This window comes from Gorilla gorilla, chromosome 6 (genome assembly GCF_029281585.2).
Source record: "Gorilla gorilla gorilla isolate KB3781 chromosome 6, NHGRI_mGorGor1-v2.1_pri, whole genome shotgun sequence".
Classification (NCBI taxonomy): Eukaryota; Metazoa; Chordata; class Mammalia; order Primates; family Hominidae; genus Gorilla; species Gorilla gorilla.
The window spans coordinates 13748988-13771505 of NC_073230.2; the positions used below are offsets into that span (position 1 = coordinate 13748988).

The 22518-nt window shown below is 48.8% G+C and overlaps 2 protein-coding genes across 5 annotated transcripts in view; one reads left to right on the forward strand and one right to left on the reverse strand.

Moving 5' to 3' along the window:
• The window catches only part of DAGLB (diacylglycerol lipase beta), a 39487-nt gene extending 30759 nt beyond the window's left edge, over nt 1-8728 (forward strand). For both annotated transcript variants that reach the window (XM_019030638.4, XM_019030639.4), the window contains 6 exons: nt 956-1036; nt 1123-1250; nt 4860-4928; nt 5011-5083; nt 7502-7752; nt 7847-8728. In XM_019030638.4, the coding sequence (XP_018886183.2) occupies nt 956-1036; nt 1123-1250; nt 4860-4928; nt 5011-5083; nt 7502-7752; nt 7847-8045 (801 nt within the window). In that variant the 3' untranslated portion in view covers nt 8046-8728. The remainder of the gene's footprint in view (nt 1-955; nt 1037-1122; nt 1251-4859; nt 4929-5010; nt 5084-7501; nt 7753-7846) is intronic.
• A 5088-nt stretch (nt 8729-13816) lies between these two features.
• The window catches only part of RAC1 (Rac family small GTPase 1), a 29839-nt gene continuing 21137 nt past the window's right edge, over nt 13817-22518 (reverse strand). The window contains exons 4-7 of one of the 3 annotated variants that reach the window (XM_063708094.1): nt 19047-19103; nt 17577-17639; nt 15735-15894; nt 13817-15446 (exon numbers count right to left, since the gene is read on the reverse strand). In XM_063708094.1, coding sequence (XP_063564164.1) covers nt 15316-15446; nt 15735-15894; nt 17577-17639; nt 19047-19103 — 411 coding nt within the window. In that variant the 3' untranslated portion in view covers nt 13817-15315. Of the gene's footprint in view, nt 15895-17576; nt 17640-19046; nt 19104-22518 lie in introns of all 3 variants that reach the window. The other 2 variants (XM_004045076.5, XM_063708093.1) reach the window with 2 other exon arrangements.

Sequence of the window (22518 nt, forward strand, 5' to 3'; positions counted from 1 at the left end):
TAAAATTTTATTTACTTTTTGAAGTTAAAGTCAAACCTGACCACCCTAAAACTCACTTCTGATGGTTTAGTTTTACCTTTGCAGGAACAGTGGATGCTTATCAGTGTCTTTGATTCGGAACTTCGTGGATTTTGTAGTTGCTTTAGAGAAATGGGGTCTTGCTATGTGGCCCAGACTGGTCTCAACCTCATGCGTTCAAGTGATCCTCCTGCCTCAGCCTCCCAAATAGCTCGGATTGTAGGTGTGAGCCACTTGGCGCAGCTGTAGAACTTTATGTTTAAATGTTATGTAAAAAGTCTAAATCTGAGCAGCCGTAGGAACTTGGCTGAAGTAAATTGTGATATGTTCACACAGCGCAAAACGGTGTAGCTACAGAAAAAGCCACAGAAACGTATCTGTGGAAGGATGTTTGGTTGTTTTGGTGTTTTTTTTTTTTTTTTTTTTTTTTTTTTTTTTTTTTTTTGAGACAGGGTCTCTCTGCTGCCCAGTGGTGCGATGATAACTCACTGCAGCCTGAACTTCATGTGCTCCAGCGACCCTCCCACCTCAGCCTCCCGAGTAGCTGGACCATAGGCGCTCGCCACCAAGCCCAGTTAATTTTTTTTTTTTTTTTTAGTAGAGTCAGGATCCAGGCTGGTCTTGTATTTTTATTTTAGTAGAGACTATGTCGCCCAGGCTGGTCTTGAACTCCTGGGCTCAAGTGTCCTCCTGCTTTGGCCTCCCTAAGTGCTGGGATTACAAGCATGCACCACCACACCTGGCACCTGCTTCACGTCAGGCCCTGTGCAAGGTGCCAGGAGCACAGCCATGCACGATGGACGTGGCTGCTGATTCTGCAATCTCAGATCCCAGGAGAGACTCACACATCAGTGCACAGCGTCATCCCATCTTTGAGTCTCTGCTGGGCCTGCCTTGTCTGAGGATTAATGGCCACCTTCTTTGTCTGTGTTTTTAGGGTATTTCTCAAGCTGCCAGATACGTTTACCGACGACTCATCAACGACGGGATTTTGAGCCAAGCCTTCAGCATTGCTCCTGTGAGATCTTAGTTAACGTTTCTGTCCTTGTCCTCTTTGGAGCTGTTGTTTTTACCCTTCACCTCATTCTGCTGTCTGTCCTCTAGGAGTACCGGCTGGTCATCGTGGGCCACAGCCTCGGGGGCGGGGCGGCCGCCCTGCTGGCCACCATGCTCAGAGCCGCCTACCCGCAGGTCAGGTGCTACGCCTTCTCCCCGCCCCGGGGGCTGTGGAGGTGAGCCTTTGTTTTCCTGCTCTAACAGCTTGCTACTTACAAGTCATGTGGTCAAGACTCATCTTTTTTTTCTTTTATTTTCCTGAGATGGAGTCTCGCTCTGTCGCCCAGGCTGGAGTGCAGTGGCGTGATCTCGGCTCACTGCAAGCTCCACCTCCCAGGTTCAAGCGGTTCTTCTGCCTCAGCCTCCTGAGTTGCTGGGACTACAGGCGCCCGCCAGCATGCCGGCTAATTTTTGTATTTTTAGTAGTGGTGGGGTTTCACCATGTTGGCCAGGCTGGTCTTGATCTCCTGACCTCAAGTGATCTGCCCGCCTCGGCCTCCCAAAGTGCAGGGATTACAGGCGTGAGCCACCGCACCCAGCTGAGGTTTGTGTTTTGAAGCGCTATTTCACAGAAGAAAGTCTGTCTAGCCTTTCTTAGACCTATCTGACCGTACCTGTAATTTCCTAAATGATTTAATTCTAAGAGTCTTTTTTCAAACAGACTTTATTTTTTAGAGCAGTTTTAGGCTGACAGCAAAACTGAGCAGCAGGTTGTAGGGATCTCTCATACCCTCCCTCCCCACAAGCATGCACAGCCTCCCCCATTCTCACAGCCCTGGCAGAGGGGTCCGGTTGCTGACATCCATGTGCCTGGTAGGCACATCGCCCAGAGCCCGTAGTATGCTGAGCAATCCCTCCTCCCTCTCGGGGGGCATATGCCCTGGGTGGGGACACATGCATAATGCACATGTTTAAAGACATTTTTATGAGTTTGAAAATTACTTTTTTTTTTTTTTTTTTGAGACGGAGTCTTGCTCTGTTGCCCAGGCTGGAGTGCAGTGGCGTGATCTCTGCTCACTGCAACCTCCGTCTCCCAGGTTCAAGCGATTCTCCTGCCTCAGCCTCCCAAGTAGCTGGGACTACAGGCGCCCGCCACCACACCTGGCTACTTTTTTGTATATTTTTAGTAGAGACGGGTTTCACCGTGTTAGCCAGGATGGTCTCGATCTCCTGTCTTTTGACCTCATGATCCGCCCACCTTGGCCTCCCAAAGTTGTGGGATTACAGGCATGAGCCACCATGCCTGGCTGAAAAGTTTATATTTTTTTTTTAGCTGATTCAGCATACTGACTGTTCTGTGTAACCTTTTGCCATGATTATAAAGGAAAATTATACCACTTTATTTCATTAAAATGAAATAAAGGCCAGGCGTGGTGGCTCATGCCTGTAATCCCGGCCCTTTGGGATGATTAAAAAGTAAGTACGTAAAGAACAAAAAGAGCTTTTCTTCGCATACTTGGTTTCTTTGACGTATAGTTCACACAGGAAAAAACAGGAGAATGTATAAGTGCTTAAATCTTTCCCTCAATATAGAAGTGTTCAGAATAATGAATTGTTGCCTAGCAGTCTACAGAGGCAGACATTAATTTTTTAAAACTTAAATTTCAGTCGTCTGTTTTCTTGCTGTCTTTTTTTTTTTTTTTATTGACACAGAGTGTCACTCAGTCTCCCCAGCTGGAGTGCAGCGGCACAGTCATGGCTTGCTGTAGCCTCTGCCTCCTGTGCTGAGGTGATCTTCTGGCCTCAGCCTCCTAAGTAGCTGGGACCACAGGCGCACACCACCACATCCAGCTAATTTTTGTAAGGAACAGGGTCTTGCTATGTTGCCCAGGCTGGTCTTGAACTCCTGGGCTCAAGTGATCCTCCTGCCTCAGCCTCCCAAAGTGCTAGGATTAAAGGTGTTGAGCACTGTGCCTGGCCTCATTTTCTTGCTTTCTGGTACAACAGAATATTCTCAAGTTTTGGGCTTGAAATGAGCAAGTATTTTTTTTTTCCATCGTCCATATCTGGAATCAACCGGTTCTCCAAGGAATATTGGTTCCTTTTAGCAGGAAATGGTATTTCTGAACTGAAATTGGGGCACTGGTAGTTCTCATTACCACAGGGCTGGTCATAATTTCCAGGCCTTTTCACTGGAAAGAGGTAGGAAAGGCTTTTGTTACACCAAAGAGAAAATGTAACCATAGTGTATAGTGATACTTAAAGATCAGGAGGCTGGGCATGGTGGGTCACACCTGTAACCCCAGCACTTTGGGAGGCTGAGGCAGGAGGATCACTTGAGCCCAGGAGATCGAGACCAGCCTGGGCAACATAGAAAGACCCCGTTCCTTACAAAAATTAGCTGGACGTGGTGACGTGTGCCTGTGGTCCCAGCTACCCGGGAGGCTGAGGCAGTAGGATTGCCTGAACCCAGGATGAAGAGGTTGCAGTGAGCCAAGATCGTGCCACTGCACTCCAGTCTGGGTGACAGAGCTACACTCCATCTCAAAAGAAAAAAAAAAAAAAATTGGCCGGGTGCGGTGGCTCACACCTGTAATCCCAGCACTTTGGGAGGCCAAGGCTGGCAGATCATGAGGTCAGGAGATCAAGACCATCCTGGCTAACACGGTGAAACCCTATCTCTACTAAAAATACAAAAAATTAGCTGGGCGTGGTGGTGGGCGCCTGTAGTCCCAGCTGATTGGGAGGCTGAGGAAGGAGAATGGCGTGAACCTGGGAGATGGAGGTTGCAGTGAGCTGAGATTGTGCCACTGCACTCCAGCCTGGGAGACAGAGCGAGACTCCGTCTCAAAAACAAAAAAGTCCTTTCTGTCACCCCAGAGGTAGAATGTGGTGGTTATGACTGGTGTTTCCATTATGTCCATGGCTGGAAGGAAGCGTGTCTGTGTTCCTCTCCTCCTGTTGATGAAAGGCTGCACCTTCTCCCCTGCTCTTCTGTCTCTGGTCGTGGCTGTTCACCTTCACCGCATGTCCTGAGATGACCCCGCAGCGGCACACACAGTCCTCCTCCCTCTCCCAGCTGTGCGGGATGCACTATTATGTGACTCGTTGTTGGGAGCTGAAGGCAGTTCTGTGGATGGGTGTTTGGAGGCTCTAGCCTCTGCCGGTACAAGTTCTGCCGCAGTGAATCACCTGTTGCCTCTGCCCCTTCATTTTTGCTGGGGCTTCTTTTTTTTTTTTTTTTTTTTTTGAGATGGAGTCTCGCTCTGTCGCCCAGGCTGGAGTGCAGTGGCGCGATCTCAGTTCACTGCCAGCTCCGCCTCCCGGGTTCATGCCATTCTCCTACCTCAGCCTCCCAAGTAGGTGGGACTACAGGCGCCCACCACCACGCCTGGCTAATTTTTTGTATTTTTAGTAGAGACGGGGTTTTACCGTGTTAGCCAGGATGGTTTCAATCTCCTGACCTTGTGATCTACCCGCCTCGGCCTCCCAAAGTGCTGGGATTACAGGCGTGAGCCACCGCACCCGGCCTCCAGTGCATCTTTGATGGAGTCTTCCAAGCGCGGTTTCTGGGTCAAAGGACAGATCCATGTGCTTGGTCCGCCTTGGTGTCCAGTTTGCGGTTTTAGCTGCGGGGCGTCTCTGTTGAACACATATTGTGGCTTTAGTAGGATCTGGCCAGTGAGTTGCCATAACTGACATTTCCCCTCCCCTCCCTTTAGAGAAGAGAGAACAGAGCTGAGGCCTGGGAACCTAACCCCTCAGCGTTACTGATTTCTTTCATGGAAGCCCTTGTGGGCAGTGTCATCGTAAAGCTAACATCCTCTCTCTGTTTGGACTTTCAGCAAAGGTCTGCATGAATATTCTCAGAGCTTCATCGTGTCGCTTGTCCTGGGGAAGGATGTGATTCCCAGGTAAGCCCGCCTGGTGCTGTGCCCGGGGCTGGGGGGTTGGGAGTGCCGGGTCCCAGCCTCAGTGTGCCTCTTTGCTAAACAGGCTCAGTGTGACCAACTTGGAAGATCTGAAGAGAAGAATCTTGCGAGTGGTCGCGCACTGCAATAAACCCAAGGTAAGCGGGTGCCTTGTTGAGAGGGTCAGCAGGACACGGGGCCTGTCCCTGAGATCCTCTGGAGAGCCAGGAGGAACTGCACCCTCAGTGCAGGGCACTCTATACTGTTGCTGGAAGTTCTCCTTCCACCATCTGATCAGATTCTGGGCTAGGACTCTGTGATGTCTAAGAAAGCAAATGGCTGCAGCAAGTGCGGGAAATGTCACAGGGAGGAAACAGGATCTGGGCTGGGCGCGGTGGCGCATGCCTGGAATCCCAGCACCTCAGGAGGCCAAGGCAGGAGGATCCCTTGAGGCCAACCTGGGCAACACAACAAGACCCTGTCTCTATTCTAAAAAAAAGAAAAAAAAAATACTCTGGAGGAACTGTTTGATTTTGCTTTCTGACAAACTTCTTAGTCCTGTCTTGTGACTAACAGTATGTTAATGCCTTTTGGCTTTGTTGTCCGAAAGCTTAGGAAGCGAGGCTGCCAAATAGACCTTAAGAGGTACAGGCACATTTATCTACACTGTGGATATCATGCAGTTATTAAAATGGTGATATGTGTCCACGTCAAGGGTTTTTTAACATGGTGGTAGAAATTTATGTCTGCTGGCCAGGCGCGGTGGGTCACGCCTGTAATCCCAGCACTTTGGGAGGCTAAGGCAGGCGGATCACCTGAGTCAGGAGATCGAGACCAGAGTGGTCGACATGGCAAAACCCCGTCTCCAGTAAAAATACAAAAATGAGCCAGGGGTGGTAGTGAGTGCCTGTAATCCCAGCTACTTGGGAGGCTGAGGCAGAAGAATCACTTGAACCCAGGAGGCCGAGGTTGCATGAGCCAAGATCGCACCACTGCACTCCAGCCTGTGGGATAGAGTGAGGCTCTGTGTCCAAAAAGAAGAAATTTATGTCTGCCGATAGAGATAGATACCCATTGAAAAGTTCAAAAGAAAAAAAACTTAAAAATTATTCTTAAGAGATATGACTCACGGCAGAGAGTGGGGACAAGGAGATACAGATATATGAATTTTGAGAAAAATTTGAAAATACATATGCCAAGGGTGGTTTTGTTTAGTGTGGGTAGAGATGATTTTTACTTGTTTAATCCCTTTGTTTTCTGACCTTTCTCATGGTTTTGTTCCTAATCAGAAAGAAGAAACGCAATTTAAATTTTTCTCCTTACCAATTACCTCCCCCAGTTTTTTCTTTTTTGAGACAGGGTCTCGCTCTGTCACCCAGGCTGGAGTGCAGTGGCGCAGTCTCGGCACATTGCAGCCTCCCAAGTTCAAGTGATCCTCCCACCTCAGCCTCCTGAGTAGCTGGGACTACACTACAGGCATGCGCCACCACACCTGGCTAATTTTTGTATTTTTTGTAGAGACAGGGTCTTACCATGTTGCCCAGGCTGGTCTCAAACTTCGGGGCTGAAGCAGTCTGCTTGCCTTGACCTCCCAAAGTGCTGGGATTACAGGTGTGAGCCACTGCTGTGCCCAGCCTAAAATTTTTTTTAGAAATTAGTATCTGGGGCGGGCCCGGTGGCTCACGCCTGTAATCCCAGCACTTTGGGAGGCTGAGGTGGGCGGATCACCTGAGGTCGGGAGTTCGAGACCAGCCTGACTAACATGGAGAAACCCCATCTCTACTAAAAATACAAGAAATTAGGCCGGGCGCGGTGGCTCACGCCTGTAATCCCAGCACTTTGGGAGGCCGAGGCGGGTGGATCAGGAGGTCAGGAGATTGAGACCACAGTGAAACCCCGTCTCTATTAAAAATACAAAAAATTAGCTGGGCGCGGTGGCGGGTGCCTGTAGTCCCAGCTACTCTGGTGGCTGAGGCAAGAGAATGGCATGAACCCGGGAGGCGGAGCTTGCAGTGAGCCAAGATTGTGCCACTGCACTCCAGCCTGGGTGACAGAGTGAGACTGCGTCTCAAAAAAAAAATACAAAAAATTAGCCGGGCATGGTGGCAGGAGCCTGTAATCCGAGCTACTCAGTAGGCTGAGGTAGGAGAATCGCTTGAATTCGGGAGGCAGATTGTGGAGCCAAGATCACGCCATTGCGCTCCAGCCCATAGAAATTAATATCTAATGCCTTTCAGGGAAGGGTAAAGCTGATTTCCAGAATTGCCGGAAAATAATTAAGGGAAATATCCCTCACAGTCTGTATGGCTTAGTTTTTAATATTGCTCCACGTGTGATGGTTTTACTGCCCAAGAGAGAGCCCACACTCATGATCTGTGACTAGGCATAGAGCCTTGTCCTGAGCCGAGGTGGCTGCCACCCAGCACAGCTCGCCGACGCATTTTTGCTGGAGTCTTCCAAGCGCGGTTTCTGGGTCAAAGGCCAGATTCCTGTGCCTGGTCCGCCTTGGTGTTTCGGGAGGTCTCGGGTGACAGAGGGTGAGTGACAGCATTCTACTGATTGGGTCTCGCCCTCAGTACAAGATCTTGCTGCACGGTTTGTGGTACGAACTGTTCGGAGGAAACCCCAACAACTTTCCCACGGAGCTGGACGGGGGCGACCAGGAAGTCCTGACACAGCCTCTTCTGGGGGAGCAGAGCCTACTGACGCGCTGGTCCCCGGCCTACAGCTTCTCCAGCGACTCCCCACTGGACTCTTCTCCCAAGTACCCCCCTCTCTACCCTCCCGGCAGGATCATCCACCTGCAGGAGGAGGGCGCCTCGGGGCGGTGAGTGCGGCGTGGTGGGTGTGGTGGGCAGGCAGGAGCAGCCCGGGGTCAGCCCTGGGGCTGCTTGGGAGCTGTCTCTCCTTTTCTGCTTCAGGTTTGGCTGCTGCTCTGCTGCTCACTATAGCGCCAAGTGGTCACACGAAGCGGAATTCAGCAAAATACTCATAGGTCCGAAGATGCTCACAGACCATATGCCAGACATCCTGATGCGGGCCTTGGACAGCGTGGTCTCCGACAGAGCGGCCTGCGTCTCCTGTCCAGCACAGGGGGTCTCTGGTGTGGACGTGGCCTGACCAGGGCCGCTGGAAACTGTCCCAGGAACGATGGACTCACGCTTTTGTCCTTAAACTGACTTACCATCCGAGGAGTTCCCATGACGCCAAAACAGCGAATGTCCATCAACAGGAATCGGATGGGAACAGAATTCCATGGTCTCAATGACTAAGTTTATGGGAAGTCATTGTGGCCATAATCGTAGCAGAAGCAGCAAGCACGCTCAGGTGATAGGAGGACTCCTGAGACCCAGCGACCGTGGAGACAGCCTCGGGAAGCCCTGGCCCGCGGATGGATCCCTTGGCTGTCTGAGGACTGCTCCAGAAGTGCGGGAATCCAGGGCCCACCCAGAAGACCGTGAACAGTTCTTAGCCTCCCACCCCCAAGGCAGCCCTTTTCATCCAACTCGGTTTACAGGCGTGGTTTGTTTTTCAAACTGGGCTTCCTGGATGTACAAATGGAACTGTTGTGAGGGTGCGGGCTGGGGTTTTCTCCTGGGCGTCACCAAGGGCAGCCCTGGGCTCTGGCTGGGGAAGTGAGTGGAGCCCCCCGCCCCGCCGAGCCACAGCCCCGCAGCTGCCTATTCCCCCTGCCCAGATGTTTGTCCACATCAAGAGTTGCTGATTGAATTCTTGCTACTCTTCTGGCTCTGGGGTCGGCCAGTGGATTCAGGAGTTGAAACAATAAAGCGCGCGTCACGATAGTGCTTGTGTGTACAGCCGCGTGTTCTCTTATTGGGGATTTCCAGGTAGCGCTACTATACTGGGTGATTGTAGAGCAATGATGTTTCCAGGTTTTTTTTTAAACCCTGGGGTTCTGGCTACAGATGGAAGACTGCACAAGCACTGATTTCACCCCCTCTCCCACCGGAAGCCCAACAGAATGACAGGAGGGAGATTTCTCCAAAAAAGCAGAGACCCACAGGATGGGAAAAGACACTCCAACAGTCAGAGGACGCGCAGTACAGAACCTTAAGGGGGAAGGAAAGACATGAACTGACCCCAGCTTACAAGACCCTGGGCAGCTGTGAAGTGGGAGTGATGCAGACACGCCCAGCTAAAGAGCAGGTTTGCTGGAAAGCGGGAAGACACCTGGCCTGTCGTTTGCTCTGAGGTGGAAGGTGGGGCCTCGGCACAAGCAGTTGAGGGAAGGAGACTGTGCCCCTCCTGGCTCCCAAGTCTTCAAGGAGAAGATTCTCCCGGGAAATCTGACCTCAGAAGATACCTCCTTAGGGCCTCTCTGCTGTCACAGTCATGCCACCCTATAGCTTTGTAAAGCCTGCAAAGGGCTCTTTAAAAACTTCAGGCCAGGCGCAGTGGCTCACGCCTGTAATCCCAGCACTTTGGGAGGCTGAGGCAGGCGGACACTTGAGCCCAGGAGTTCACAGCTGCAGTGAGCTGTGGTCATGCCACTGCACTCCAGCCTGGGTGACAGTAACACCCTGTCTCACAGAAATAAGTCCAACTTTAATTGAAATACTGTAGCAGGCTGAGCGCAGTGGCTCTTGCCTGTAATCCCAGCACTTTGGGGAGGACAAAGTGGGCGGATCACCTGAGGTCAGGAGTTTGAGACCAGCCTGGCCAACATGGTGAAACCTGTCTCTACTGAAAATACAAAAATTAGCCAGGTGTGGTGGTGTGCACCTATAGCCCCAGCTATTCAGGAGACTGAGGCAGGAGAATCGCTTGAACCTGGGAGGCGGAGGTTGCAGTGAGCTGAGATCATGCCACTGCACTCTAGCCTGGGCAACAGAGCAAGACTCCGCCTCAAAAAAAAAAAATAAATAAATAGCCAGGCGTGGTGGCAGGTACCTGTAATCCCAGCTACTCGGGAGGTGAGGCAGGAGAATGGCTTGAGCCCAGGAGGCGGAGGCTGCAGTGAGCAGAGATCGTGCCACTGCATTCCAGCTTGGGCAACAGAGCAAGACTGTCTCAAAAAAAAAAAAAAAAAAAAAAATGCAGTAGCAGCGTCCAACTGCTACAAGCTTTGTTTCTAAACCCAATTCCTGCACTCACCTAGTGTCAGAAAGGTACAAGATGGATTCGCTACATGGTGTGACCCTCCTAGGGAACTGCTTCCAACTTCAACTTTTAAGCATGAGCCAAGGACTCCTGACACTAGAGGAACAAGACACCAAAAGAAACATGATGTGGACAGAAGCTCCTAATGACCCATGCCATGGCTTGGAACTCAGAGAAAGCGCTGTGACTCAGAACTGACCCTGAAGGCTCACAGTGGGGAGAGTGGAAAAGAGCTCCTGAAGATGAAAAGCATCAGACAAAATCAAAAGCTCAAAGATAACAAACCAGGAAAAGAAAAAGGTTACGAGGACACTCCAGGTTTGACATCTGAGTTTGAAAGTCACGAGTTTCCAAGATGGAAAAAGGCCACCAAGCGCACAGCACGGTGGATAAAATAAACCCTGGGATGTGGAAGAGAAAAGGACAATCTCACAAGATTTAAGAAAAAAATACATCCCAACAGAAATGGCTAAGAAAAATCACGGAAGAACTGCCAGAATTCTGAAGGGACTAGGTGCAGTGGCTCAGGCCTGTAATCATTCCATTTTGGGAGGCCAAAGTGGGAGGATTGCTTGAGCTCAAGACAAGTGTGGGTAACACAGCAAGACCCCATCTCTACAAAAAAAAAAAAAAAAATTTTTCTTTTGAGATGGGAGTCTCACTGTTGTCACCCAGGCTGGAGCACGGTGGCACGATCTTGGCTCACTGCAACCTCGTCTCCCAGGTTCAAGCAATTCTCCTGCCTCAGGCTCCTCAGTAGCTGGGATTACAGGCATGCACCACCACGCCTGGCTGATTCTTGTATTTTTAGTAGAGACGGTCTCACCATGTTGGCCAGGCTGGTCTTGAACCCCTGACCTCAAACTATCTGTCCACCTTGGCCTCCCAAAGTGCTGGGATTACAGGCATGAGCCACTGCACCTGGCCAAAAATAAATTTTTTTTAACTGAAGGGAGGCTGGGTGCAGTGGGCCAAGCCTGTAGTCCCAGCTACTTGAGAGCCTGCAGTGGGAGGATCACTTGAGCCCAGGAGTTTGAGTCTAAGCCTGGTCAACATAGCAAGAACCTGTCTCAAAAGAAGAAATCTGCAGCCTAAGCAACATAGTCAGATCCCATCTCTACAAAACAAAATTAGCTGGGCATGGTGGTGCACACCTACAGGTGTCCCTATTACTCAAGATGCTGAGCAGGACTGCTTGAGCCCAGGTTGTTGAGGCCACAGTAAGCTGAGATCATGCTACTGCACTCCAGCCTGGGTAACAAAGTGAGACCCTGTCTCAAAAATATAACTTAAAAGGGATGTTCACATCAATCTAGAATTTTAGGCCCAGCCAGAAGTAATGTACAACAGTTGTTTTCAAAGATGCAGGGGCTCAAAAATAAGAGTGATGCCTTACTTAACGATGGGTATACATTCTGAGAAACACGTGGGTGATTTCATTGTTAACGTCAGCCTACTACACACCTAGGTCGAAGGTAGGGCCTGTTCATTGCTCCCAGGCTACTCACCTGCACAGCCCGTTACTATACTGAATGCACGAGGAGTTGTAACAGTGGTATTTGCGTATCTGTACACAGAAAACGTACAGTAAAAAGGTACAGTCACACACTATCATATATGCAATACACTGTTGACTAAAATGTCATTACATAGTGCATGACTGTACGTACTTCCAACTCTCTCAAGGATTTCTTGGAGAAACCATTCAGGATGAAGTAAATCAAAAAAGGGAATCTGGATGCAGGAAATGAAGACCAGCACCTAAGAGAGGTGCAGATCAGATGACTCCAGGAAAATGGGTATTGGCAAAATAACAACACTTCTGAATATCTTGAGAGGTTTAGACAATAGATGAAAGTTCACAGCTGAGGCCGCGCACAGTGGCTTATACCTGTAATCCCAGCACTTTGGGAGGCTGAGGTGGAATGGTGGCTTCAGGCCAGGAGTTCAAGACCAGTCTAGGCAACATAGGGAGACCCCCAACTCTACTAAACATTTTAAAAATTAGCCGGGCATGGCTGCACACACCTGTGGTCCCAGCTACTCAGGAGGCTAGGGCAGGAGGATCACTTGAGCCTAGGAGCTGTGATGGCACCACTGCACTCCAACCTGGGTGACAGAGCAAGACCCTTCCTTAAAAAAAAAAAAAAAAGCTCACAATTGAATTCAGTACATAGGAAAGTAAGCAAAGTACTAATTATCCCAAAGAAAACCAGAAGTTCTGCAGGAAACACAGTTTTGTTGCTACATGGCAAGGCCAGTGAGTAGTTTCTGTAGTAGTGATCATGCCGGCACTAAACTGAGTCCACCAAAACCATCAGATTGAGGGGATGAGAAAGGTTTTGGGTGGAGAGGGCTACAAGCGGGAAAGCAAGCCTCTCATCGTCCATGCTGGGAATGTTGATGAGAATGGCTGAACTCAGAAGTTACACTGGAACAAAAAGCCTAATTTAGACACAGCAGGTAAAATACCAAAAATCAGGTAAGCAAATAAAGTATTCCTTCTGGAGAGGCTACGAAGGGGGAAGACTTTTTCTTTAAAAACCACTAAAACTTTTAAAAACTGCATATTGACAGGTATGGTGGCTCACACCTGGAGTCCCAGCACTTTGGGAGGTCGAGGCTGGTGGATTGCTTGAGCTCAGGAGTTCAAGACCAGCCTGGCCAACATGGCAAAACCCTACAAAAGATACACAAAAAATTAGCTGAGTGTGGTGGCGCGCACCTGTGGTCCCAGTTACTCCAGAGGCTGAAGTGGGAGGATGGCTTGAGTGCAGGAGGCATAGGTTGCAGCGAGCCAAGATCACGCCACTGCACTCCAGCCTGTGAGACAGAGCCAGATCTTATCTCAAAAAACAAAATCTGCATTATTTATATGTTAAAAAAAAAAATACTCAGCTGGAGGCGGTGGCTCACGCTTTTAATCCCAGCACTCTGGGAGGCCGAGCAGATCACCTAAGGTCGGGAGTTCAAGACCAGCCTGGCCATGATGAAACTATGGTGAAAAAATACAAAAAATTAGCCAGGCGTGGGGGGAGGCACCTGTAATCCCAGCTACTCGGGAGTCTGAGGCAGGAGAATCGCTTGAACCCGACAGGCAGAGGTTGCAGTGAGCCGAGATCACACCATTGCACTCCAGCCTGGGCAACAAGAGCAAAACTCCATCTTAAAAAAAAAAAAAAAAAAAACTCAAAAACAATCTTCAAAGCAATAAAAAGGAATATTAAGAAAACGAATTCTAACATGAACCTTTATGTAGTACAAGTTCAGGCTCTTGCATTTTTTTTTTTTTTGGGTAGGTCTCTTTCTTGTCCAGGCTGGTCTAGAACTCCTGGGCTTAAGCGCTCCTCCTGCCTCAGCCTCCCAAAGCGTTGGGCTTAGAGGCGTAAGCCACGCACTCAGTCTCTGGGAAGGATCTTAAGGGCATGTGGTTCACCAACCTCTACTCTTCCAGGGCCAGTCTAGGGTCCCAACATCTCCATCTTCAGCCCCTAGCTCTGGGCCAGGATGTGCACACACACCCCGATGTGTGCTTCTCCATCAGAGCTTCGCCACTGTTCGACAGGTCCAAACATGAATGTCACCTCCACTCCTGCCGTATTTGGGCTCACCCAGTTCTCCCCTGGAGGTGGCACTCCCTCTGTCCCTCCTGTGTGGAGACACGCATTGAAAATGACTGTCTCCAACAACCCAGGACTTTAAAGCAAGGCAAACAAACACACACCAGGAACTTGTTCATCAAGTCTCAAAAACACCAGTATTACCAGTCGTATGATTCAAGGATTTATTAAGTCATACATGCAAAACATAATGCTAATTGCATTAGCAAAAGATCAATGTAAAAACACTCCACAATTCTGCAACTGTCAATTTAAAAAATTCTGTTGTAGTGGTTGAAAGGTCCCACGCTGTATTCTTGCCAGTGAGTTAAGTTGTACAGAACATCGTCAGCACTAGCAGTTTACAGAACCTCACAGACCCAAAGGAACATCATTAGGCAAAGCGACTACAGGAGGCGTGTGTCCGCGTGGGCGAGGTAAAGAGGGTCAGTATTGGTCAAGTGACAGTGTCGGTAATCTGGCAAGACAGTGATGTTAAGAAGGTTCATAGTTTAAGAATTATCTAAAATATTTTAAAAACTATAAAGCTGCAACACATGATTTTTACACCTAGTTACTAGAAAACTAAGGAAAGCACTTATTAGCTTTGAATAAAGTAACATGGAAAGCACTTTTACTAATCGACAAAAAACCTTCTAATGCATTATCAGAAAGATTTTATAATACAGGGAGGCATATTGCTCAGTCAGAAGGGGTTCTATAAGAAAAGCACTTACTAAGCGACTAACAGAACAACCAGTTTAAAGATGAATTAAATGCCCAATTTGGGGAGGCATGGCAGGTGTAAGAGAAAGGAAAAGCTTAAGAAAACATTTCCTGATAATACCAACCTTTCTTTCATCATCTACTGCATTTGACAGAAATTAACCTTTTAGAGTTTTTACCCATGACACTTTCATTCCTTGTACAATGTAGTGTAAATCTCCACTTCGTTATTTTGTCAAAATACTGTCTTTGTCCTTTGATCACACACACCCCACCCGGCACACCCACAGCTAAACAGAATTCTTCATTAGAGGAAATAGCAGTTCTGTTCAAAATCTCCGCAAAAGCTGGTCAGAAAACTCACTATGAAATCAAAGACTGATCCAAAGAGCTGAGCTGCTACACTCACTCCATTACAGTACAATGTTATGTCGGGAATACGGGCTGCTAAATCACTGGTGAGTTCAATGGCAACGCTTCATTCGGGAGGCTGTTCTGCTTTACGCATCTGAGAACTACTGAGCAAGTGTCTGCACCTCCTAACTGCAGAAGCTACCGTCTTCTCAAAGACGAAGGTCTTTGCACAGTCAGTGCTCGGTGTTCTCAGCACAACAATGCAGTGTAGTTCAGAAGGTATTTTGGCAACTCTTAATCTGAGCAAGAATGGGGGGGGCTTTTGAAAAATAAGGCTTTAAGAAGGCTTGTCATTTTAGGGCTAAATTTTAATAGAATGTGAGTCTGAACTCTTACATTTAGAACAAACAAAACCTTAAAATTACTGATTGGTTCAAAAAATGGTTTTATGGAAAAATTAATCTGTAACAAAAAGTTGGCATTGAGTGCGAAGGCTCCACCATTTGTTTTTTTTTGTTTGTTTGTTTGTTTTTTGAGCAAAGCGTACAAAGGTTCCAAGGGACAGGACCAAGAACGAGGGGCTGAGACATTTACAACAGCAGGCATTTTCTCTTCCTCTTCTTCACGGGAGGTGGGCAGAGGACTGCTCGGATCGCTTCGTCAAACACTGTCTTGAGGCCTCGCTGTGTGAGCGCCGAGCACTCCAGGTATTTTACAGCACCTACAGGAAACACGACCACACGGCAATGTACACTCGACCCCACTCTCTTCTGATCATACCACCAGCGGGAGGCAGCTCCTGGGGCCCGGGCGCCTTCTGCCGGCTCCCAGCCCTGCTTCCACCTTCCAACGCTGACGTTAAGACCCAGAGGGCCTTGCCAGCTGGTTCCCCAAGAGTACACCAGGCCCTGAGTGGGAGACACACACCCTCCTTTCCCAGACTGGACTCCAGTCTCTGTCACTACAATAAAAGAGGTACAAGGCGGAGGAAAAACGCAGGATTCCATACCAATCTCCTTAGCCATGGCTAGACCCTGCGGATAGGTGATGGGAGTCAGCTTCTTCTCCTTCAGTTTCTCGATCGTGTCTTTATCATCCCTAAGATCAAGTTTAGTTCCCACTAGGATGATGGGAGTGTTGGGACAGTGGTGCCGCACCTCAGGATACCACTAGATGTGAAGAAGGAACAGAGGTTGTGACACGCTCCTTTACAGATGTCCTTCACCTAAATCACACCCAGCCGGCGGCACTCATGCCAGACACCTAACCTCAGGCACGGCCTCCCCACCGAGGCTTCATGTGGTTCCCACCTTCAATTCAAGCCTTGAGCCATAAGGAACATCTCAGGTGTTCCATTAGCAAGCTAGGACTCCCAGATCATGGCTGGACAGAACCACGACCGGACAGAACCGGCTCTACAACCGCAGGGGAAGAGGGGGAAGGGAAGAGAAACAAAAGGAAGGGAGTTCCTCCCAAAGCAAATAAATAACTTTGTTTTTGGTAAAACAATTTCTTAGGGTCATCTGAGAAAATTCATCATCTGTTCAGAAATGAGAATAAACTACCTAGCCCAAGGTCTCAGGTCTGCCACTATTATCCCCACTGAAAATGCCCCTACTAAAGGGCCTCACTTGTCATTTTCACTAAGAAGTTTGTGAAAGAGACTGGAGTAGAAAGAAATGGTCGTTGTTTTTATTAGACCAATTCTGAGTGCCTCTTTATTTTAATGAGACCCAGGAAACTTCTGAACCAGAATCTGAAGCTTTAAAAATCCATGTATTAGGCCGGGCATAGTGGCTCACGCCTGAAATCCCAGCACTCTGGGAGTCTGCGGCGGGTGGATCACTTGAGGCCAGGGGTTCGAGACCAGCCTGGCAAACATGGTGAAACGCCGTCTCTACTAAAAGTACAAAAATTAGCCAGGTGTGGTGGCGGGCACCTGTAATCCCAGCTACTAAGGAGGCTGAGGCAGGAGAATTGCTTGAACCGGGAGGTGGAGGTTGCAGTGACCCAAGATTGTGCCACTGCACTCCAGCTTGGATGACAGTGCAAGATTCTGTCTCAGCCGGGCACGGTGGCCCACGCCTGTAATCCCAGCACTTTGGGAGGCCTAGACGCGCGGATCACCTGAGGTCAGGAGTTCGAGACCAGCCTGACTGACACGGAGAAACCACATTTCTACTAAAAATACAAAATTAGCCGGGCGTGGTGGTGCATGCCTGTAATCCCAGCCACTCGGGAGGCTGAGGCATGAGAATCACTTGAACCCAGGAGGTGGAAGTTGCAGTGAGCCAAGATTGCATCACTGCACTCCAGCCTGGGCAACAAGAGTGAAACTCCATCTCAAAAAAAAAAAAAAAAACAAAAACAAAAAAAGACTCTCTCAAAAATAAATAAATAAAATAAACTGCTGATGGGCCAGATGCAGTGGCTCACACCTATAATCCCACCACTTTGGGAGGCTGAAGCTGAAAGATCACTTCAACCCAGGAGTTTGAGACAAGCCAGGGTCTACAAAACCACCTCTACAAAAATTCTTTTAAGATTAGCCACGCATGGTGGTGCACATTTATGGTCCCAGCAACTCAGGAGGCTGAGGCAGGAGAACTGTTTGAGCCCAGGAGTTCAAGGCTACAGAGAGCTCTGATGTCACCACTACACTCCAGCCTAGACACAACAGAGTGAGACCTCCGTCTCAAAAGAAAAAAAAAACCCAATCATGTACCTAAGTAGCAAATTGCTAAAACCAATTTAAATAACCGAAAATTCCTAGGCTAAGTGATATTTTAAAGTATTTATTTCTGAGAGGATCATTCTATAACTTACATACACACTTTAAATCCCCACCTACCTTTGCACGGACATTTTCAAATGATGCAGGACTCACAAGGGAAAAGCAAATTAAGAACACATCCTACAAAAAGGAAACACAGGGAAACATTTAGACAACAACCTTAGAATGAAGCATGCACTTTGCTTTCTAGATGTTGCTGGGAAGGACTTGTCGGACGCAGAGCGTGTCTACCAGTAGTGTGGTCAGACGCTTCCTGATCCACCCTTTCAGTTTGTCAGAGGGCTCCCAAACCAAACCCAGCATGTCAAGCCACCAGTTACTTATGAAAATGGGGAGCATGAAGGGAGAATGATGCTGGAAGCTCTTCAAGGATCAGGAGGATCAGACCAGACCCCCAGGAGGCTTCCTTTCCGCCTAACTATCTAAACAGAAAAAATCAAGTATAAAGGTATGATTCCAATATTTCTATATAATCTGGTTTAGAGTACAAACAGTTTTAGATGGTCACTGGTTCCAATTAAACTGCTTCTTCAGGAGCTGCCTGTCACAGCTCCCAGCACCAAGCGGGGGCTCCAATATTTGCTACTTGAGCCTTTCCCTCCACAAGGAAGGAGGACTTAGTGTGTAAGTGGCACCTTCACAGTTGACAACCACCCTCACGCTGCCCTAGAGTCAGCACAGCCAGGGCCTCAGGCGAACTCGCTCCCAGGGCAGCTGTGGCTGACGCAGAGGTGCAAAGGGTGGGTGCAGAGGACAGAGTGGAGGGTGCTTCGGGGCACACACCAGACATCTGCATGCTTCATCCATTCTGTATTTTGTGTCAAACCAAATTCAAATATTCACCTGTATTTAAAAATGCCCAAGAATTCTAAAATGCTAGATTTCTAAAATATTCTCCTGGAAAAAGGCAATTATGCTACTTTATGAAATGCACACAATTCCCAAGCTACACTTTCAACCCTCCAGCTGATACCTTGTACCTGAAAGGGAAAGAAACATCCCACACAACAGCTTTTTATAACTGGCATTTGAAGAACGCTGGCGCATGCACAAGCTCGTCCGAGAATCACCGCGGCACCCAGCACACCATCTCAAGCACGGTGGGGTTAGCTCAGCAGCACTGCACAGCCACGCCCAGACAGCCCCACCACACGGGACACCCAAGCGGAGAAAGAAGGCCCCGGCAACAAGGTTAGTCCTGCTCCGGCTCGGCTCACAGCCAGGTGGGCTTCCAGGAGGAGTCTCCATATCTGCATCTCCAACCAGCCAGGAGAGAGGCCCTCTCACTCTCCCCTCCTTTCACTTGGGAGGGGAAGATGGCAGTTCACAAACTGCTTTAATTCAAGCCGGTGGGTAAACTATCACACTCTAATGAAGTTTATTTCATCAAGCAAAACCCCAACCTTGAGTGAATTAAATATAAAACACTCAAGGAGCTTGAGGCTTAATAAAAAATCCTAGGAAAACGAAGTGAAATGAGAGAACAGAGAAAGCTTGAAACTGAAGTGGACTGAAAGTTTTACATACGGCAATCGGCTTGTCTTTGCCCCGGGAGGTTATATCCTTACCGTACGTTTCTCCAACCTAGTAATGCATGAGAACTTGGTTTGAGTTTAGTACAGACTGAGGACAACAAAAATCAACATAACCTATTATTGATTCTTTATTAGAATTTTGTCTTAACCCTCCGGAGAGATCCAAAAGCATACAGTAGATTCTAACATATTTTTAATGACAAATGCCACTGAAACACTCCACGCTACCTGGTCAAAAGCAGGCGTTAAGTTCAACGATGGTGAAGATAGAGGTCAGACAGATCCTGAGGTGGGGCAACAACGTGCTCCTCCTCCCATGGCAGCACCCAACAGAATCTACAACAGCTGGCACAGCCGGAGATGTTCTGCACTGTCCCTTACCGCAAAGACAGGCGGGAGCCACGGGCACTTTCAAGTGCTCCATCCGAGTTCTCAGACACAGCCTAGTTGAAGCCACAGCACACAGGAAAAGGACCCGTCTGTAAATGATGCCTACCAGACAAAGGGCTCTCCCAGAACATAGCCGGGCCTCAGGGTTTTAATGCTGCCAGAACATTCCAAGTCTCCTATGCAGAAATGTTCCTATCTTCCACCTAGTTCTGGGAGACTGGTTTGAATGTACAGACTTGCATTATCAAAATCAACACTGTTGCTGACACTAAGACCTCCAATTCTGGGCTACTTTGTAGGTCTGGGGGAAGCCACCCCTTAAGGACAAGCGTTTTTCTTTTGAGACAGAGTCTTGCTCTGTTGCCCAGGCTGGAGCGCAATGGTGCAATCTCAGCTCACTGCAACCTCTGCCTCCTGCGTTCAAGCGATTCTCCTGCCTCAGCCTCCCAAGTAGCTGGGACTACAGGCACACACCACCACGCCCAGCTAATTTTTTGTATTTTTAGTAGAGACCAGGTTTCACCATGTTGGCCAGGCTGGTCTCGAACTCTTGACCTCAGGTGCTCCACCCACCTTGGCTTCCCAACGTGCTGGGATTACAGGCATAAGCCACCACTTCGAGCCACGGACAAATTTTAGAAGTGACACTTCCAGTGTTTATCACAATGCTGTCAATTCATTTCTCTGTTCCAATAAAAACTGACAAACTCGCTCTTCCAACATAGAACCCTGGAACTCTTTTAAGAAAAGGGCTCACGCCTCTAATCCCAACACTTTGGGAGGCCGAGGCAGGTGGATCACGAGGTCAGGAGTTCAAGGCCAACCTGGCCAAGATGGTGAAACCCTGTGTCTACTAAAAATACAAAAAATTAGCCGGGCATGGTGGCAGGCACCTGTAATCCCAGCTACTCGGGAGGCTGAGGCAGAGAACTGCTTGAACCCGGGAGGTGGTGGTTGCAGTGAGGCGAGATTGTGACACTGCACTCCAGTCTGGGTAACAGAGCGAGACTCTGTCTCAAAATGAGGAAATTATTTTAATTTCATCTCACTCAAGCTTTTCTTTTTTTCTTTTTCTTTTTCTTTTTTTTTTTTTGAGACAGAGTCTTGCTCTGTCACCCAGGCTGGAGTGCAGTGGCGCGATCTCGGCTCACTGCTAGCTCCACCTCCCGGGTTCACACCATTCTCCTGCCTCAGCATCCCCAGTAGCTGGGACTACAGGTATCCGCCACTGCGCCCAGCTATTTTTTTTGTATTTTTAGTAGAGACGGGGTTTCTTTTCTTTCTTTTTTTTTTTTTTTTTTTTTGTTTTTGAGAGGGAGTCTCGCTCTGTCGCCCAGGCTGGAGTGCAGTGGCGCGATCTTGGCTCACTGCAAGCTCCGCCTCCCAGGTTCACACCATTCTCCCTGCCTCAGCCTCCCGAGTAGCTGGGACCACAGGTGCCCGCCACCACGCCTGGCTAATTTTTTGTATTTTTAGTAGAGACGAGGTTTCAACGTGTTAGCCAGGATGGTCTTGATCTCCTGACCTCGTGATCCGCCCACCTCGGCCTCCCAAAGTGCTGGGATTACCGGCGTGAGCCACTGTGCCAGGCCACTCAAGCTTTTCTGACTTAACATTCAAAGAGCACATTAGTTTCCACAGCTATCTGGGTTTCATCTATGGGCTATTTTTGAAGATTTGTCCTCCCAAGGACTTGATATGGTGCCAAATCTTTACCATGGGAGAGGGTCATAGAGAACCAGTTACAAAAATGCAGCTTCCAAAGAGCCTCTGGTCGTATCTGTGGCATGCTTTCGATTTTTAAGAGCCTCTTTTTTGATGGAGAAGAGACACACACAACAGGAGTGAGCAGTTCCACTTTCCACGCGGCGTTCGTGCTATGCCATCTGCCTGTTCCTTCCTTGTTCCTTCTTCGTCCCCAGCTAAATATAGCTTCCCGAAACCCTGTCTAGTGCTTCTGGTACTCACTTCCTAGCATCCCCTCCTCCCGGCCGTCGCTGTCCTGACGCTTCACATACAGAGGCTGTGCTGGCTGACCCTGGCTGGGAGGCTCTATTTCTTCCCTGTCCTCGTAACACTCAGAGGACCTGAGAGGGCACCACCGGTGTCTCTCCAGGGTCTCTCAATTTCCTTCCTCACAGGTCACTTGTGTGTTCTGGAGCCTCAGGCTGTCTCCGGTCACCGGCCTACGTTTCCAGTCAACCTGAGCACTGCTTTCCCCTTTCTGACTAACCCAGACTCCCGCGTGCCTGTTACACACGTGGTGCCTTCAACGCCTTTGTTACTCCTGCATCACACACCACTCCCTCCTCGGTGCCAAGTGTAGCCAGGGCTGCTCTTCCCACAGCCTCCTGCCCACTGGTGGAACCATCCACAACAGATGGGTCCACTTTCCATGGAGTAAGACAGGGCGGGCATCTGGACAGCTGAGATCTCACTACAAAAAACTAGTGTTGTTTCTACTTCGTTTTATTCTCTTCCAAATGCTATCCACCTGGATTTTACTTTCAGGTTTGGAATTTTAAAAAACACAGACATTCTGGCCAGGCGCAGTGGCTCACGCCTGTAATCCTGTAAAAGGGTCAGGCAGCCCTGACATATGAGAACCAGCCTGGCACTCACAGCTTCGCCCTGGTGGAGGTGTTACTATTGAATAGAATAATCTCGCAGAACACTAACATCAGAGAAGGTCACCTGTGTGACTGTGCTGAAATAGGACCAAAAGTAAGTAAACTTTAAAAAAAAACAACTCATAATCATTTCTAAGTAGTGACAAATTCAAGATCATCATACAAACCACAAAAATCACCAAATATCCCCTGCTCCCGGCCAGTAAGAGTGAGGGCCGAATTCCCACAGCCCCCAGGTGCGTGTTTCCCTCGTGGAGAAGAGTAACAACTCTAGTTCTGCTGAACCACAAGTGTGTGCCTGGTGCTCTCTGGCTACACTTGTAACAGCCAACCTCACAAAGGCTGAGGCCTTTTGAAACTCAAAACTGCCAAGCCGAACACCACAGTTTTTCTTTTTATCTACCATCACAGGAGTCTAGCCCACCACTTTAAAACCTTTAGCAC